This window comes from Puma concolor, chromosome D3, assembly GCF_028749965.1.
Source record: "Puma concolor isolate L17-30 chromosome D3, mPumCon1.1.hap2, whole genome shotgun sequence".
Lineage (NCBI taxonomy): Eukaryota > Metazoa > Chordata > Mammalia > Carnivora > Felidae > Puma > Puma concolor.
In genome coordinates this window covers 57,431,824-57,450,890 of record NC_141678.1, presented here as the reverse complement: position 1 = coordinate 57,450,890, position 19,067 = coordinate 57,431,824, and the positions used below count along the sequence as shown (strand labels likewise).

The 19,067-nt window shown below is 41.9% G+C and overlaps 2 protein-coding genes, 1 long non-coding RNA gene and 1 other non-coding gene across 6 annotated transcripts; 2 read left to right on the top strand and 2 right to left on the bottom strand.

Moving 5' to 3' along the window:
- Positions 1-1,209: 1,209 nt before the first annotated feature.
- Positions 1,210-4,661, bottom strand: LOC112868192 (midkine). Its single transcript, XM_086682855.1, is given in 3 exon segments — positions 1,210-1,871; positions 1,997-3,921; positions 4,167-4,661. Coding segments are annotated over 2 exon segments (396 nt in total). The 5' UTR covers positions 2,146-3,921; positions 4,167-4,661; the 3' UTR covers positions 1,210-1,624.
- Positions 4,662-4,784: 123 nt separating this feature from the next.
- On the bottom strand, positions 4,785-11,751 carry RMP24 (ribonuclease MRP subunit p24). Its single transcript, XM_025931275.2, has 5 exons — positions 11,588-11,751; positions 11,485-11,507; positions 9,063-9,262; positions 7,929-8,125; positions 4,785-5,916 (listed from the first exon to the last, which is right to left on the bottom strand). Exons 1-5 carry the CDS (start codon positions 11,662-11,664, stop codon positions 5,766-5,768), a joined length of 648 nt encoding a protein of 215 aa, XP_025787060.1. The 5' UTR covers positions 11,665-11,751; the 3' UTR covers positions 4,785-5,765.
- Positions 11,655-19,067, top strand: LOC147575588 (uncharacterized). Of its 3 annotated transcripts, none has more exons than XR_015242540.1 (3): positions 11,655-12,081; positions 13,170-16,069; positions 16,617-19,067. It is a non-coding gene; the product is annotated as an uncharacterized LOC147575588 (long non-coding RNA). The 3 variants fall into 3 exon arrangements; XR_015242539.1 differs by having other exon boundaries at positions 11,830-12,081; positions 15,869-16,069; XR_015242538.1 differs by having other exon boundaries at positions 11,655-16,069.
- Positions 14,392-14,502, top strand: LOC112868482 (U6 spliceosomal RNA). The gene has a single exon (XR_003224304.1). It is a non-coding gene; the product is annotated as a U6 spliceosomal RNA (small nuclear RNA).

Below are 19,067 nucleotides of genomic sequence, written 5' to 3'. Positions count from 1 at the left end.
CTCACCATTCATGGGTTCGAGCCCCGTGTTGGGCTTTGTGCTAACAGCTCAGAGCCTGGAGCCTGCTTTGGATTCTGTGTTTCCCTCTCAGTCTGCCCCTCCTCTGCTCATGCTGTCTCTCTCTCTCAAAAATAAGTAAACGTTGAAAAATTTTTTAAAGATATGAGAACTCAGGATTTTTAAGAATTCATCTTTTCCAGCCCTTACTCTGGAGGGATCTGGTAGCAGTACCATTACTGTCCCTCAGTAGAATTATCTCCTGTTTCTGGCATCACTACTTTCTGCTCAAAATTAGCCAGGTTTCTGGGAAAGTGGAAGCCTCCATGCCATAGGCCTGAGAGAGTGAAGAGGGTCCTGGAAATTTCTTTGTAAGACAGCAAGGAGGGCACTTTCGAAGTTCTGTTGGGGTTGAAAGAATAAAGCTAGTTTAAAGGGGGCTCCCATTGGCCAAGATATAACAATTTAAACATCAAAATAGAAAATTAAAATTGTACTTAGTTAAAGCAAGTAGTCTCTGGAAAAATTTGTCTCCATAATTTATTTTAAAAGAAAATATGTGGGGTGCCTCAGTCAGTTAAGCATCCAACTTCAGCTCAGGTCATGATCTCACGGTCTGTGACTTCAAGCCCCACATTGGACTCTATGCTAACAGCACAGAGCCTGCTTTAGAGTCCCTGTCTCTCTCTCTCTCTCTCTGCCCCTCCTTCACTCGCACTCTCTCTCTCTCAGAAATTAATAAACATTTCAAAAAAAAATTAAAGGGCACCTGGGTGGCTCAGTTGGTTTAAGCATCCGACTTCAGCTCAAGTCATGACCTCAGGGTTCATGGGTTCGAGCCCCACATCGGGCTCTGTGCTGACAGCTTGGAGCCTGGAGCCTGCTACAGATCCTGTCTCCCTCTCTCTGCCCCTCCCCCACTCACATTCTGTCTCAAAAATAAATATTATTTTAAAATTCTTTTTATGTTTGTTTATTTTTGAGAGAGAGAGACAGCGTGAGCGGGGGAGCAGCAGAGAGAGAGGGAGACACAGGATCTGAAGCAGGCTCTAGGCTCCAAGCTGTCATCACAGAGCCCGATCTGGGGCTCGAACCCACAACCGAGAGATCATGACCTGAGCCGAAGTCAGACGCTCAACTGACTGAGCCACCCAGGTGCCCCTAAAAAATTTTTTTTTAAATTAAAGAAAAATTTTCTTTTCAAATTGCTAGTATGATTATACAAATTTATTTTTATTCATAAAATTCCTGTTGTAAGTTTAGTCCCAGTTGGTGGGGAGGTGGTAGTGGGAATGAGGGTTTATTTTGTTTCTTAGTAATGGCGTCTGTGGGGATGTACCAGGAAATACATCAAGCTGTCCACAATCCCTGTCTTTCCCCATCTGGGACACTTGGAGGTGTGGGTGGAGGAGTGAGAGGGAAGAAGCAGGGTAGGACTGATAAGCGGACAAAAGGCACTGGTAAATTAGATCTTGGGTCTGTGGGAGGGAGGGCATGGGCCCTGGGTTCTTGGCATCCAGACCTGGCTGCTAGGACTTTCCCTTCCCTTTCTTGGCTTTGGCCTTGAGGGTGCAGGACTTGGTCACGGGAATGGTCTTCTGACACTGGGCATTGGTCTGTGCCTTCTTCAGAGTGCCTTGGCGGGCTTTGGCGCCTGTGCCCCGTCACATGCCCCCCGCCCCCAGCTCAAACTTGTACTTGCAGTCGGTTCCAAGCCACTTCTTCCAGTTGCAGGCACCCTGCACCGGATGCGCAGCGTCTCGGCACCACAGGTACCCTTGCAGAAGCCCACGCTGAAGTCCTTGCTGCTGGGGGTGCCAGGCCCCCAGGTCCACTCCGTGCACTCACTCCTGGGGCCGCCCTTCTTCACTTGTCTTTTTTTTTTTTTTAAGTTTATTTACTTAGAGAACAAAAGAGAGAGAGAGAGAGAGAGAGAGAGAATCCCAAGCAGTCTCTGCACCGTCAGCGCAGAGCCCGACTGGGGCTCTGTCTGACCAACCGTGAGATCATGACCTCAGCAGAAAGCAAGAGTCTGACGCTTAACCAGCTGAGCCACCCAGGCACCCCCACTTTGTCTTTCTTTTTGGCCACCGTGCTGGTGAGCACCAGCAGGGTGAGGAGGGCAAGGATCAAGCCTCAGCACTGCATCTTGTTCACTGCCTGCGCTGCTACGCTCCCTCCCACACCAGGCCCAATACTATCATGTTCATTTAAACCAAAGTATCCATACTGTAATCTGTTTAGGTAATGTTTATTTTCATTTTTTTAATGAAAGCTTTACTGAGATAAAATTCACCCTTTTAGTGTAGAATTTAGTGGGTTCGAGTATTCAGAGTTGTGTGATCCTAATTCCAGAACCCTAATTTTCCTCACCCTAAAAAAACTACATACTGGTTAAGTTATTCCCTGTTCCCCCAGGAACAGGTAGCCAGATTAGTAGCCTCAGGCAGCCACTAATTCATTTCTATGTATTTTCCTATTCTAAGCATTCCATATAGATGGACTCATACAATATGTGGCCTTTTGTGTCTGCATTCTTTCAAATGACATATTTTCAAGGTTCATCCATGTTCTAGCATGTATCAGTTAATTCACTTTTATAGCTGAATGGTATTCCACCATATGGATGGAATATGTTCATTCGACAGTTGATGGACATTTGGGTTGTTTCCACTTTTTGGCTATTACAAATGTTGCTACGAATACTCCCATGTAAGATTTCGTGTTTTCAGTCCTCTTGGGTATATAATGTGGGTCATATGGTAACTTTATGCTTAACTTCTTCAGGAACTGCCAAATTCTTACAGTGTGGTTGCACAGATTTTACAATCCCAGTGATGTGAGTTTGAATTTCACCACATTCTCATTAACACTTGTTACTGTCTTTGTTATTTTTGCCATCCTAGTGGGTATGAACTGGTAGGTATCTCTGTTTTGATTTGCATTTCCCTAATGAGTGTTAGATAGAAGATGTTCAGCATCTTTTCATGTGCTTGCTGGCCATTTATTTTCTCTGGGGAATTGTCTGCTCAGAATCTTTGTCCGTGTTTTGTCTTTTTATTATTGAATTTTAAGAGTTTTTATAATTCTGGATGTAGGTCTTTTAAGAGATCCATGATTTGCAAACATTTTTTCCATTCAGTGGCTTTTCATTTTCTTGATGGTGTCCTCATTTGAAACACAGGTTTTGGGTGCCTAGGTGGCTCAGTCTGACTTCAGCTCAGGTCATGATATTGCAGTTCGTGGGGGTTTGAGCCCTGCATTGGGCTCTGTGCTGACAGCTCAGAGCCTGGAACCTGCTTCTGATTGTGTCTCCCGCTGTCTCTGCCCTTCCCCTGCTCGTGCTCTATCTCTCTCTCTCAAAAATAAATAAACGTTAAAAGAAAAAAACAAAACACAAGTTTTTAACGTGAAGTCCAATTTATCTATTTTTTCTTTTGTTGCTTGTGTTTGATGTGATAACTAAGAAACCATTGCTTAATCCAAAGCTATGAAGATTTAGTTCTAGGTTTTCTTCTAAAGTTTTATGTCCACAGTATAATTTTAATATTCTCTTTAGAGATGCCCAAAGACCATTCTACCAAACACAAAAGAAAGAATCCATGGTTTTTCATTTGCAACTGAGGTAATAACTCCCCACCTAGAAGTTCCTTTTACTACTTTTTATTTTTAATGTTAACATTTATTCATTTTTGAGAGACAAAGTGTGAGCAGGGGAGGGGCAGGGAGAGAGGGGGACACAGAATCCGAAGCAGGCTCCAGGCTCCGTGCTGTCAGCAGTAAGCCTGATGTGGGGCTCAAACCCATGAACCATGAGATCATGACCTGAGCTGAAACCAAGAGTCTGACACAACGACTGAGCCACCCTGGTGCCCCTACTTTTACTACTTCTTATCCATTTCCCAGTCATATGATTAAAAGGACCTTAGTTCAGGGGCGCCTGGGTGGCGCAGTCGGTTAAGCGTCCGACTTCAGCCAGGTCAAGATCTCACGGTCCGTGAGTTCGAGCCCCGCGTCGGGCTCTGGGCTGATGGCTCAGAGCCTGGAGCCTGTTTCCGATTCTGTGTCTCCCTCTCTCTCTGCCCCTCCCCCGTTCATGCTCTGTCTCTCTCTGTCCCAAAAATAAATAAACGTTGAAAAAAAAAATTAAAAAAAAAAAAAAAAAGGACCTTAGTTCTAAACCTGGTAAGGAATTCAAATGTAAATGTGGTGGCTTAGGGATATTTGGAAAACTTGTGCTATGTGCTAGGGGCAAATCAAATGAGATCATCCAGGCCTGCAAAGAGCTGACAGGCAGTTGAGGACACAGTCAGAAACAGGAAACTACCGGGTCACCACTTTTATAAGAGTGGCCCCTCATAATGCAGTGGGGTTGGAGTGAAGGACAGTATGCAAAAGCATGCCAAGGCCCAAAGCTGACGAGAAATGATACGTTCTAAGAACTACAAAGAGCTCACTATGGGTGATCAGGAATGGTGGTAAGGAAGCAAGGGCAAGAAGAGAAACATGTTCCAGTGAGAAGTTAGCCAGAAAGGTAAAGCACCATGACCAAAGTATTGTGCTAGGTGCCCTGGACACAAAGGGAAGGTCCAGCCTCCCTATGGCTAAAGAAGTTCAAAATGATGACTGTAGCCATCCCTCTCTGACGCTGGCACTAGTTAGTATAATTTCACTTCATATAAGACCAATTCATTAATAACCTTGGCCTTTCAGTCTGCCAAGTGCTCATGGGAGAAACTTAAGTTTAAAATTTTTAAGCAGCAGAGAGGCTTGGAAACAGTTTATAGTTTAAAGTATCTAAATTATTTATTTAAAGAATTTTTAAAAGACAGGTTGAATACAACCCCAGCCTTTCATTGTGGTATATCTATGTTCCAGAAAAGGTTTAAGATAGCTAAACTGTTACTATGTTATATTCTGCTGTAAATTTTAGGCACAGAAATAAGTCTTCACCAAAGCAAATGAAATGCCACACATTATAAAATATTACTAGGATATTACTAGGAACAACAAATTTGTAAAAATGAAATTTTGTGTATATGAATGATTTAGAATCAAGAATGTTCCATATATTTACTTTTGCATGCAAAACAAGAATCATGTTCAGCTCTTCTAATACAGTTATGCAGATGATTGTGGAAAACAAGGACACTTGATCCTTTTCCCGAATTAGCAATGATAGACACCTAGAGGGGAGTAGGCCCTTTCATAAAGGTCTCAATTTCCTTATGAAAGAAAACTGCTAATTAAGGGAAGAGAAAATAATAATCACTCAATGTCCATAATATCTTTGCTATTGACAAGGACCTTTCATATATTTTTGATCCTCACAGCCACCCTGTGAAGTAGACAGGTTTCAGTTATTAATTTTAATGAAGCATTTTCTCCATCAACATTGAAAAGAGCCCAGAGAAGTTTGCTCTTGGACCTTAGTTTCCATGTATTTAAATAATCAAAGTTTTAGAAAAGATGTTTTTGTGACTAACTTTAGTTTCAGAGTTGTATTAAACATTTATTTTCACAGGGGCGCCTGGGTGGCTCAGGTGGTTAAGCGTCCGACTTCAGCTCAGGTCATGATCTCGCGGTTCGTGAGTTCAAGCCCCGCGTCGGGCTCTGTGCTGACATCTCAGAGCCTGGAGCCTGCTGCAGATTCTGTGTCTCCCTCTCTCTCTGGCCCTTCCCCTCTTGAGCTCTGTCTCTCTCTCTCAAAAGTAAATAAACGTTAAAAAAACAAAACAAAACAAAACATTTATTTCACAGACTATCCTTTACAAAGACAGTAAGAAATTTCTGAAGTCCACCTTTGAATTCTTTTGGGATTCACTCCGACTAAGCAACAATTTTAATTTAGAGAAGTGTTTCTTAGTTTTGCTCACACTCTTTGAGCAGGTGGGTGTTGACTGTCCAGATGTCGGTGTCCTGAAAACAAACATAAAACCACACTTAGGTATACTGATAAGTAAGTTTTAAAAGTGTTTTTCCTACTTAGCCTAGATAATTGCTACTAGAATCCTTTTCTACCCTTGTGTATTATGGCCACATATGAGCAGTGGCTGGACCCAGCATTCATTTCCCATTTTGTTAAAAACTCCCTGACTACAGAGGCTCTAGGCAATATTCAGGAGGTATGCTGGGTGGTTCTGGAAGTTTCCATCAAACCTCAAGAAGGCTAAAGGTAAAGTGTCATCGGGTCTGAGTTCCCTTTAAGTCTGACATTGGGATTCCTGACAATTCTAAGGACTTTAAAAACCTGTTTCTTCACAGCTCAAGATCACTTCCTTCTCAAAACTGAAGAACTCAACCTCCACATGCAGGTGCCACTCCATCGTATCTCCCCGCCTGCGTAAGCTCCCCAGGGTAGACTGTGTACTACTAGTCGTGCATTCCCCCGCTACTTAGCAGTGCCAGGCACAGAAGGGGTCTTCTAAAAATATTCCCTGGATAAATGGTTCTCCAGCTGCTGTGTATGTATTTAGCTTCCTTCTATTTCATGCCCTCCAGTTGTGTTCCACACCCACGAACCCTTATTGGGGTTTGTCAGTCTGATCCTTCTTCCACTCCCCATCTGTATGATAAATGTGAAACATCTTTCCCATTCCTGCATATATCTAAAAAGCAGTCTGGTCTAAATACAAGTTAATTATTTTAAATATGCCAAATCCTCTTTTATCTATATTTGTCCAATAAAGTAGAAACTTCTGTGATGAATTCCTACCAGCCAGATATCAAAATAATTAAATCAAAATATGGAGAAAACTGGACTTGAAATTTTAATTCTTACCCAATTTGATAAATGTCAACACTTTATAAAAAATATATATATATTTTTTATAAATATAAAAAACTCAATTCAGTAAACAGAGATAATTCAGTCCTTGCTGACTTATGTTATTTATATTCAAGAAACTACCAGACTGTTTCTCTTGCGGCAAAAAACGTCCAAAAATTCCTTTCCCAGTTTCTATGAAACTAAATTTACTGACTATCAAAGTGAATACAGTACTGTGAACTACAAAAATAAGACATGTGCTCAGTCATACAGTTAATTTAGTAGCACCTGACAAATCCCTATTCAGCAAGATTTCCATAGGAACTTCTGACAGAGGAAATCAGAGGAAATACCAAGAACAAAGGTTTAGAGCAAGAAAGTAAACTGAGTGGTTCAGTTTTGCTGATACGTAAGATGAATTAAGGTAAAGTACAACAGGCAGACAGATTGGTGCCAGGTAATAAGGGCTGGGAAGCCAGGCTGGAACATCTGACCCAAATGCTACGGAGGTGAAGTGTGAAAGGCTTCTAATCAGAGCTGTGCGTTAGGGAAATGATCGGGCTAGAAGGGTTTGAAACTAGAAGCAAGAAATTAACTATAGTAATCCAGCAAAATAATCCATTTACTGGATAATACAGTAATCCATTACAGTAGTAAATCCCAGCAAAAGGTGGATACAGACCTGAACACAGCAGTAGGAAAAAAGGAGAACAGGTGCAAACACCATGGAGGTAGGACAGATGGAAACTGGCAACTAAATGGACAAGGACCAAGGGAGTAGGAGCTGTCAACTCTACTCACCATGTCAGGTCAGAATGTCAAGGGCATGTTCACTGACAGAATAAGGAACTTAGGAGGATGAAGAGGTCTGAGTAGTCAGCTGTGGGGACATGGTGGGGGGATAAAATGGATGTATTTAGCAGGCAGCTGGGAACGGGCCCAGGAGAGGATGAAGTAGAGGAATATACCTGGAAGTTATAAACAGAGAGGAGAATGAAAAACATGGGAGCATAGGACATTAGAAAAGAAAAGGATATGGAGGGAAAAAAGGGGCCAAGGCCTAACCTGCGTGGCAAATTTAGGGAGTGTATATTAAACAAAGGAAATTAGAAGAAATAAGAGTTAACACCAGCAATTCAAATAGCTTAATGAATTCAGATACCTGAATACAAAGGCTGGCCTCTTGCCTTTGGAACCACACGTGTGATTTAGGTTTGTGGAACTCGGAGTCTTTCTCTCTGGTGTCTTCGGGCTGAGTTTAGTTGTAGGAGTGGTAGGACTGCTCTTCAGTGTGGATAGGAAGCTTCTACTTTTACCATGATGTTTAACTGTTCTGTTGCATGTTTTACAAGTAATCAACTGTCATAAAAAAGAAGAAATACTGGGCCTGATTTCTTTTCCAATTTAATCCAATAAACTACATGTTCATTAAATTCTTGTACATAAGGGACTACACCAGGCAATACTGGTGAGTAACAGGGGCTCCCCTGAGGGAGTTTATAATCTAGCGGCAGCAATCAGACAAGATACAAATTTAAAATGAGAAAATCTTCGATAAAAAGTTACTGGTTAAACATTTGTATTTAATTCAAAACACCTTTTTATTTTCATTTGATTTTTAAAGATTTTACTTTTAAATAATCTCTACACCCAATGTGGGGGCTTGAACTTACAACCCTGAGATCAATGAGCCAGCCAGGTTCCCCTAAAACACCTTTTAAAGATAACAAAGCCTCTACGTTCTCAATATAAAACCATGTTTGGGGAGAATGGAGGAGACTGTCATTGAAACCCTTTGACATCTGGAAGGATGTTCTTTACAACAGCAGTTGACATTTAACATTTGTTGCAGACAAACTCCAAGTGGTTTTCCAATAAAACATGGCAAATTATCACTGAAATTTTAAGTGACCTCTTCAAACTCTTAGTGATTCTGCAAATATAGGTCTAAGTTAATTTATAAAACCAATCAAATGAATTCTCACATTCTCCTACCTCTTCACTCCATTAGCTCCAGAGGCTGACTTAATAGTAGGAATTTCATAATGTAATTGTCAAATCACTATGTGTAAACTTGAAACTAGTATGTCAACTATATACTTCAATCACAAATTTTTTAAAAATAAGCTTTACTCTTGATGGAACATCACTAGAAGAAAAACTTATGTATATATTTTGACAATCTGAATGTATGATCACAAACTTCTGAGTTATATGTAGTCTGATCTTTAACCAACTTCAATTTAAGTAAAAGAAAATTCTAGTTTATTTATACATACTAGAATTGAAATCTTACCAATACACTTCTGGAGTCTTTGTATTTTTTCACAATTTTTGCTTCTTTAAAATTGAGTGTACAATTTCTTGCCTCTCGGTTAAGAAGTTTCTGTATTTTGGGTGTCAGTTTGGATTTGGGTTTGAGGCGCACTCGAGAGTTATCCGAGACCAGCAACTGGAAACAGTATGGACATGTTCCTTCAAAAGCGTTGTTATCATCTGAAATTATACAGATGAAACTCATGATTTAGTCCATCAGAATAGTTTGTTACCTCAAGCCAATATTATGTGAAAAAGTGTATTGTTTAATATAAGCAGATATATATTTTCCTTAAGCAAACTCAAAATAGAACTTACAAGAAGATAAACTGGCAACAATTCATTTTGCAAAACACTAATTCTATCCATTCATTCCTTTTAGCGACAGGTTAAGTCCCGATTCTTTGCGATGTTACTCGTTACTTGTTACTAAGTAAAAAAGACGATCTTGCCAATTTTACATATTTATCATAAAACAATAAATTATACTGATTTCTTTTTTAAACAATTAGCATAATTTTGTGATTTGTGGGCCAGGCTTTCTGCAGATAATTCTCAGTGCAAGGTAAAAGGACAACAGACTTGCCCCAGACTGTTTACGCAATCAAGACAGCCATCTACCACACTGGGCTAGGGAGACATAAATATGGAGTAAGAGAGTTGCTATCTTTAAAGAACTCACATTCTAGGTGAGCCCTAAGCAAAAGAAAATACAGTTCTGGTAAGAACTGTAATAGAGTATAATTAAAATGCCCTGGAAATTATTAAACTCTGTATAGACCAGGCAGAAACACTCCAAAAGAAGTGGCCTGAGAGAGGTCAAATACCTATATTTAGAGAATGGCGTCTATTATTAGAAAAGGGCTTTCAGGCAGAAGTACAGTGAAAAAGAAAGCACGGCTATTAGGGAAAGGTGAGGTTGGGGAAGTGATGCAGCTGGAAAGGAAGGTGGGTACACCATCAATTTATTCAACAAATATTTATTGGCGAGCACTCTACATATACAACTAAAGACCATGCTTGTAACCCAGCTCTGCCAAATGTTAAATTCAATCATATTTATTAGTGACTGTAAAGTGACAGGAAGAGTTCTGCGTGCAAGAGATAAAACAGTGAATAAAGGACAATTCATGGAGAGAGAAAGTAAATATGGCAACACCAAATACTAAGTGCTGGGGAAAAAAAGGGGAATAGGGAGTGGCAATGGAGGTGCTGAAGTCCTTTTTTTTTTTTTTTTTTTTTTGTTAGAGTTTATTTTTATGTATCTTGAGAGAGAGCGAAAGCAAGCAGGGGATGGGCAGAAAAAGGGGGAACTGTTCCTGTCAGTGCAGAGCCCGACTCGCAGCTCGAGCTCACGAACTGTGAGATCACGACCTGGGCCCAAATCAAGAGTCAGATGCTTAATCAACTGAGCCATCCAGGCACCCACACAGCTGCTGTCGTCTTAAATAAGGTAGCCACGGAAAGCTTTGTGGAATGACCTCTGTAGAGAGCAGAAGGAAGCGAGTGAGAATGGAATCCATGAAGATACACAAGGTTAAGAATTCCAGGTAGAGGGAAGGACAGCTGCAAAGGCTGCGTTAGAACAAGGAGGGCTAACAGTGGTTGGAGTTGAGTAAACAAAAGGGAAGAGCAGGTTGGAGAGGCAACCTTGACCTTTGATGTAGGTCCTTGTAGTCCATTTAAAAGATTTTCACTTTTACTTTGAGATGGGAAGTTATTTGAGAGTTTGTAGCAAAGAATAACATGATCTAGCTTAGGTTTCTACTGGGCTTACTCTGGCTGCTCAATTGAGAATGGACTGTAGTATGCATGAGCTTGTTGACGTGGTCCAGGATACTAACATGATAAGTGATGGTGATAAGTGGCTAGATTCTGGATATATTTTAAAGCCAACAGGATTTGCTGGCATATTGGCTTGGGGAGGAGAGCTGTTAGGGAGTCAAAAATGGCCCCAGAGTTTGGGGGCTGATAACTCTAAGGATGGAATTCCCACTAACTGAACTGGTAAGAACTAGAGGAAGGCTGGGTTGGGAGGTAAAGCTCGAGTTTTGGCCTAACAGACACTCAAAAGAAATTGTCAAGAAGGCTTCTGGATAGAAGTCTAGAATGCGGAGAAGTCCTGGTTGGGGGTACAAATTTGGAAGTCCTCAGCATACAGAATTTAAAAGCCATGAGACTGGATGAAAAACTGTCACAAAGAAGTGAGGTTAACGAAAAGAGATCCAAGGAAATTGGAACTTTTCATGAAACAGAAGCCTCTGGGGTAGTTGCGGGGGGAGGCGGTTAGGAGGGCAGTGGGTCGATGAGATTTCTCTTTTGGGTCATCCTGAGCGCTGTGCGGAATGGAGGGGAGCGGGGCGACGAGCGCCTGACCCGCAACCGTCGGACGTTCTCCCTACCGTGTGACGAACTGTAGGCCCAGCTGTAAAGGAGGAGGAGAACCGTGAGCGAAGAGGGAAGACCCACCACCGCCGCCCGCATCCCCTCCTGCCCCTTTCTTACAGGAGATACCGGGCCTGGCCCGGACAGCTCTCGTAGAGTTGTCGCGCCGCAGCCTCAAGGTAATGCTTCTGCCTCATCGCTACCACCGCTCCCACGCCGCTAAGCCCCGGAGACTACAGCGGACTCCGGAAGCCGGCTTCCCAGCGCACCGGACTTTGACCTCGGACTCCAAGCTCCCCCCGGAAACAGGCGCCCGCCGCAGAGGCGTTCCGGTTTCCCTCGAGTCCCGCCCGGCGCGCAGGCCGACCCCCTCCCCGCCCTTGGCCCTGCCCCCAGGCTCCGCCCCGTCCCCCCGGATCCGCTTCAGACCCACGCCTGCGCGGAGTGGCGGGAGCCGGCGGTGGTTTCGACGCTGGAAAAGAGTGACCGTCCGGTCTGCCTTTGGCTCCTGATGCCGTCCTATGTGATACCCCTGTTGTCGTTTCCTCAGCCCACGCCGCCTTCTAGATTCTCCATCGAGGATGTGGACTTGGGTCCGCAAGGAGGCCACCGGGGTAAGCGCGGCAGCGGGCCAGCCTACTCTCTCAGTGCACAAGCGAGCTTACCTTCACCCCCGTTAACTGAAGTGAAATACACATAGGAGAGTGTTGACAATTCAGTATATTCTCAGTGTTGCGCAGACACCACTGTTACCTAGTTTGGAAACATTTCTATCACCCTAAAGAAAACCCCTTCCCCATTTAGCAGTTGCTTCCCATTCTCCCCTCCCTGCCAGGCCCCGGCGACCACGAGTCCGCTTTCTGAATCGTGGGTTTATTCTCGCCATTTCTTGTAAGTGGAATCATACCTGTCATCTTTTGTGTCCGGATTCTTCCACCTAGTATAATGTTTATGGTGTTCATTCGCCTTGTAGCTTATATCAGAACTTCATTCCCTTTTATGACTTTACGTCGTATGTATACCAAGTAGTCTTTATTCGTTCATCAATGATAGACAGTTGGATTATTTCCTTTTGGCTGCTGTGGATAGTGCTACTGTGAACATGTATGTTTTCTATTTTTGGGGGGGGGGGGTAAATGGGAGTGAAAATGCTGGATCCTAAAGTAATGCCATGTTTAACAAGGATTCCAATTTCTCCTACATCCTCACCAACCCTCATTTTCCACTTTGGTTTTTGTTTTGTTTTCTTGTATTTTTATTCTAACCATCCTAGTGAGTGTGAAGTGGCATCTCACTGTGGTTTTGATTTGCATTCCCTAGTGAATAATGATGCCAAGTATCCTTTCATGTGTTTGTTGACAACTTGTATATTTTCTTTGGAGAAATGTCTATTCAAGTCCCTTGCTCATTTTAAAATTGGGTTGTTTGCCTTTTGTTGTTGAGTTGTTAGAGTTTTAAAAGATATATTCTGGAGACTAGACCCTTTTTTATCCTTCATTTTCAGTATTTGAAAGGACTCAAATTGAGATAGGGAAACTGAAAGGATTCCATTTTTAGAAAGGCTCCATCTCTGCTGTTTTTCTGCAAGGCCCCATTTACTCATGTTCTGTATTTCACCTTGCGTCTGACTAAACCAAATAACCTATGTTCCCACTCCAAGAAGGAGGCAAGAAAGTTAATCATTCTTTGAGTTTTGTTTTAGGCCTCCAAATGCCTGATAACATCTAAGAAGAACTGGATTTCAAACATGTTTCAGGACATTAGCTTCAAACAAATCTCACCCACCGCTGGCATCGATATCCCCTACCTGCGATGATTTTTGAAATAACAACTATTACTCACCTGTCACTCACCCTCGAATCCAACCCTACCCTGGATTCCTGGAGGAACACATACCCTGGACCCTTTCAATATAAACTCTTAACCCCAAGTGGTGAGACTGTCTGCTATACTCTGTCACTTACACTGTTCAATAAACTCTGCTTTCACTTCCCACTTCCTGATTTCTCTCCTGCACAAAGCCAAGGACCCTCTTGGCTTGTCCTGTGGGACCTCCTCTGTGTTCCTGGACCTGGCTTGTCTACGTCAAAATGATACAGAAGTTTGTAAAAAGAAAGTATATATTTACATCTGTATAGACGTATTTTAATTTTTCAAAGGAAAAGTTATTACATCTGTTCTTCCCACCTTTTCATCCTACTTCACTGGTTGATGGACGTTTAGCAGATAGGTATCTTCTCCTCTACGTCCACACATAAGTAAATGGATGCGTGTATGAACATCCCCTCTAACCACTGTCCCCACTACCACGAACACATACACATGCACTAAAAAACCAAAACATACATAAAAAAAGCTAAGCGAAAATTAGAAAGTTAGTCCCTTACTACATAACTTGCCTTTTTCCTTAACCAAAGACCGCAGACATCTTTCCAGGTCAGTACATATATTTTTGCAACAGCAAAAAATCTTGTATGAACTGGTACTTTTTATTTCTTTTGTCTGAATTCCTAAAAGAGAAATTACTGAGTGGAATGATGTGCGCATCTGTATTTGTCAGACCTCCAAAACAGGTTGTAGCAATTTGTACTCTAAGCATAATATCTGAGAAAGTTGGGTTCGACTGTATGGGTGAAAATGTGAAAGCCATTGGTTCTCCTAAATACAAGTGAGATAAAGTCTCTTTTCATATGTTCCTTGATGCTTGCATTTTCTCTTGTGAAGAGAAATCTTCTCTTCTAGGAGATCTTTGTGTCTTGGGGAAAATTATCCTCTGCTTGTCATATAGAATGCAATACTTTCTTGCTTACCATTTTTCTTTGGCATGGTTTATAGCATTTTTGCCATATAGGATTTTGTATGTGGTCAAACGTTTTTCATTACTGGATCTGGGTTTCCTGTGTAGCTTTAAAAAGCCTCGCTTAGTGCTTGCTTCTACAGCACATATACTAAAATTGGAAGGATACAGAGATTAGCATGGCCCCTCCCTGCCCATGCAGGATGATATGCAAATTTGTGAAACATTAAAAATAAAATAAAATAAAATAAAATAAAATAAAATAAAATAAAATGGCCTCATTTATGCCAAGGCTAAACAACCAACTATCCATCCAAATGTTTTTCTCATACTTTTCTAGTTTGACTTCTTCCATGCACATCTTTAATCAATATGAAATGTATTTCTACTTAAGTATAGGGTAGAGCATCTAACTGACATTTTTTCCAGATGGTTAGCAAGTTACGTGAATAACTCTTACTAGGTAAATTACTCTTTTTCTATTGGAATTGAAATTTAAACAATGCAGTGAACACTGAATGTGTGCCAGGCATTTCTAAGCATCTTACTTGTAACTCATATAATCCTCATACCCCGTGGCGTTAGGTGAAATGCCAGTTTATCACATAAGGTTTTTTTTTTTTTTAACACAGTTGCATCTGTTTCTAGAGTCTTTATCTGCTTCACTAACCAATACAGCAGAAAAGAGGAGAAATGCACTGTGTGCGCACGTACACCTACTTCCCCTGCCCTCCACCACACTTTCCTTCAGTTCTTCTCTCGCCTCTGAGCACCACACTCCTACTTCCAGATGCCGCCTCAGCATCTCTGCTTGCGTTGCAACTTGTCTTCTCAGACACATCGTGGCCCAGATGGCACTCTTGATTTCCCCCACCAGCCTGCCCAGCCACCCAGTCTTCCTCTGTGTCAGCCCCACCAAGCACCATTGCTGCGTCCTGTTCCCACCCCTTTTAGCCAATCCACTCTGGGGTGCCAGCTCCCCACCAGGAGCAGATGGGGACTCTTCACTTCTCTGCACACCTTGGCTACCCTCTCCTTTTGCCTGCATCCCTAGCATGGCCCCCTACATTCTTTTCCTGCGTCCTCTCTCCCAGCCCATTCTTCACAGGGCATAGTGGCCTTCTTAAAATGTAAGTCATTTTTTTGGACATGGAATGTCCTTGCTCAGAGTCTCCAGACTCCTCATTGCACCTGGAACAAAATTGCCTAGCTGTGCTCTGCAGACCTCTGTTTCTCTTTCTGCCTCCTGCCATTTGGCCAAAGATGGGAGCAGTCACAGAGGCACATGACCATGGAGTAACTTTCCAGCTCCAGCTTTCTGGTCATAGAGCCAGAAAGGGGCATTGTAGAGAAGTACTGGAGAACCGAACCAGCAGACCATCAACCAGGCTCCAGATGACCACTGAGTAGTAACTTGTTCAGGGTCTATCCAAATTGTACTGCAAAGGCTTTGGAAACAACTTAAATGTGAACCACAACTCACAAAAGGCAGGTTGAGCTTGTGGTATGACCCTAAGCAGGTCTATTGCCTAAAACAAAAATATGTACATACTGCATAGGATTTAAACAAGACCCAGGGTCTCATTACAAAATATAATTTCCAGGAGACAGTCCAAAATTCTTGGCATATGAAAAACCAAGAAAGTCTCATCTCACGTGGGGAAACAACAATCAACAGACATCAACAGTAAAATTGACACAGATGTTGGAATTATCTGGCAACGACTTGTCCACAGCTATTGTGCGACTGCTCCACCAAACAGTCACACCCTTGAAAACCAGCTTTTCTCATGAAGGGCTTGGTAGTAAGTATTTGAGGCAAGACCTATGGTCTCTGCTGCCTCCCCTCCACTCCGTGAAAACAGCCACAGACAGCCGTCCACAATCCATAAACGAGTAAATGTGGCTGTTTTCCAGTAAATCTTTATTCATGGGATTTGCCCCATAGACCATAGTTCACCAATTCCTGATCTGTATTGTTTTTTAGATATTCTATTGATTTTTTTGTGTGTATTTACTTGTTCTATATATTATCAAGAACAGGGTCTTAAAGTCTTTCACTGTGATTTTGGGCTTGCTTATTTCTCCCTAGTTCTGTTTGTTTTTCTTAAGGTATTTTGAAGCTCTGATATTAGGTGCATAAATACTTTCATTGTTATGTTTTCCTGATGCATCACCCATTTATCATTATGATATTTCCCTTGTTATCTGTAATAATGTTCTTCCTTAAAGTCTATTTTGTCAAATATTAATACAGTCACTTCAGATTCCTTTTTTAAAATTGAGGTAAAAAACACATAACATAGAATTCACCATCTTAATCATTTAATCTTTTTTTTTTTTTTTGAGCAGAGGAGAGGGGCAGAGAGAGAGACAATCTTAAGCAGGCTCCACGCTCAGCACAGAGCCCGATGCGGGGCTCGATCCCACCACCCTGGGACTATGACCTCAGCTGAAATCAAGAGTCGGATGCTCAATCGACTGAACCACCCAGGCGCCCCTTAACCATTTTTAAGCGTACAGTTTGGTAGTGTTAAGTATACCCACACTGTTGTGGTATATAGATCTTCAGTACCATTTCATATTGTTAAACTGAAACTCTATACCCTGAAATGCTGGTAAACCCTCCTTCTCACCCTCTCCAGCCCTTGGAAACCACTTTTCTATCTTCTATTTCTATGATTTTGACTACTGTAGATACTTCATATTAGGGGAATCACACAGATTTTGTCCTTTTGTGACTGGCTGATTTCACTTAGCATGTCTTTGAGGTTCCTCCATGTTGTATAACATGTGACAGGATTTCATCATTTTATTTATTTATTTTTGCTTCTTATTAAAATTTTTTAAAGTTTATTTATTTTGAGAGAGAAAGAGAGAGGCGGGGGAGGGCAGAGACAGAGAGAGAGGGAAAATCCCTAGCAGGCTTGGTGCTGTCATGCAGAGCCTGATGCGGGGCTCCAACCCATGAACTGTGAGATCATGACCTGAGCTGAAATCAAGAGTTGGACGCTTAACTGACTGAGCCACTCACACGTTCCAGGATTTTGTATTTGAAAAGCAGCATATTCCTTTGTGTGTATATACCAGATTTTCTTCATTCATTCATCTGTCAACAGACATTTGAGTTGCTTCCACTTCTTGGCCACTTTAGATAATGCAGCAGTGGATGTGGGTATGCAGACATTTTTTTCAGATCCTGTTTTAAATTATTTTCTTTTTTAAAATTCCTTTTAGATAAATACCCAGAATCGGGATTGCTGGGTCACATGGTAGTTGTATTTTTAAGTTTTTGGAGGCACCTCCAGAAATTAAGTATCTCCCACAGCAGCCTCCCCACTTCATAGTCCTGCCAACAGTACACAAAGCACTTCAGTTTCTCCACATCCTCACCGTCACTTGTTATTGCCTGACTTGTGTGTGTGTTTGTTTAGTGGTGACCATCTAGTAGGTCTGAGAGGATATCTCCCTGTGGTTTTGATTTGCATCTCTCTTATGACTTGTGAAGTTGAGCATCTTTTCATGTTTGCTAGTTACTTCAGATTTCTTCTTTCTCGCTGCCTGGTATAACTCTTTCCGTCCTTTGACTTTCAATCTACTTGTGTCTTTGTACTCAGGGTCCTTTTTTTTTTTTTTTTTTTTTTTTTGTATATAGTGTGCAATTTTTTTTTTTTTTTTAAGTTTCTGTCTTGTTTTTAATCCATTCTGACGATCTCTGTCATTTAATTGGCATGCCTAGTGTATTTAAGGTACTTCCTGATACCAGGAGGTGATCTTTGAGGGCAGAGGGCAGACTCTGTTAGCATAATGGCCCACTGAAGATGTTTGTGACCTAATCACCAGGACCTGTGAATATGTTGTTTTACATGGCAAGAGGCATTTTGCACATGGGATTAAGGTTACTGACCTTAAAATGGGGAAGTTATTCTGGATAATCTGGGTGGGCCCAGTCTAGTCACATGATTCTTCAAAGCAGAGAACCTTTCCTGGTTGGTCAGAGAGATGAGACAGAAGAAAAAGGAGGACAGATTTGAAGCATGAAAGAGACTCAACCCAAAGTGGTGGCCTTTGAAGATGGAGTAAGGAAGCCTCGAGTCATGGAATGCAGCAGTGCCTTGTGGGAGCTGGGAATGAGCCTCGCCGACGGCTAGCAAGAAGGCAGGACACTCAGTCATACAACCTCAAGGAACTGAATTCTGTCACCAATCTGCGTGAGCAGAAAACAGATTCTGCCCTACAGCCTCTACAAAGCCTGTCAACAAGTTGACTTTGGCCTGGTGAGACCTGTTCAGGACTTCTGACCTCCGGAACTTTAAGATAATAAATCTATTGTTTTAAGCCACTAAGCTTGTAGTTTCTTATGGCAGCCATAGAAATCTAATACAGTGTATATTTAGGGGTTCATCCTCTCCACTGATTCCTCTCTGAATTCCTTCCCTCCCTTTCTAGTTCTCCTCATGGCCTCACACTGTTTTCTGTCCTCTTCAAGCCAGTCAGGCTGTGGCTGTCTGCAGTTGGGAGCTGCTCATGGCTTGGAGGTTGCCCTCAGGTAAAAAGCCACAAACTCACAAATCTCAACAATTTCTGTTCATCTTTCAAAATTGCTCTCCTGCCCAATTTCTGTCGTCTTTTGGTCAGTCTCCAAGGCCTTCAAATGCCACTTTTAAATGTTTTACTCAGCTTTTATAATCATTATCTGCAGGAAGATTAGTCCACCGATACCAAAAGCTAGGACCTCATTATTCTTTTCTGCTGCCTTTTATGTTCACAATTTTCCTTGGAAATAAATTGTTAAAAAAATTA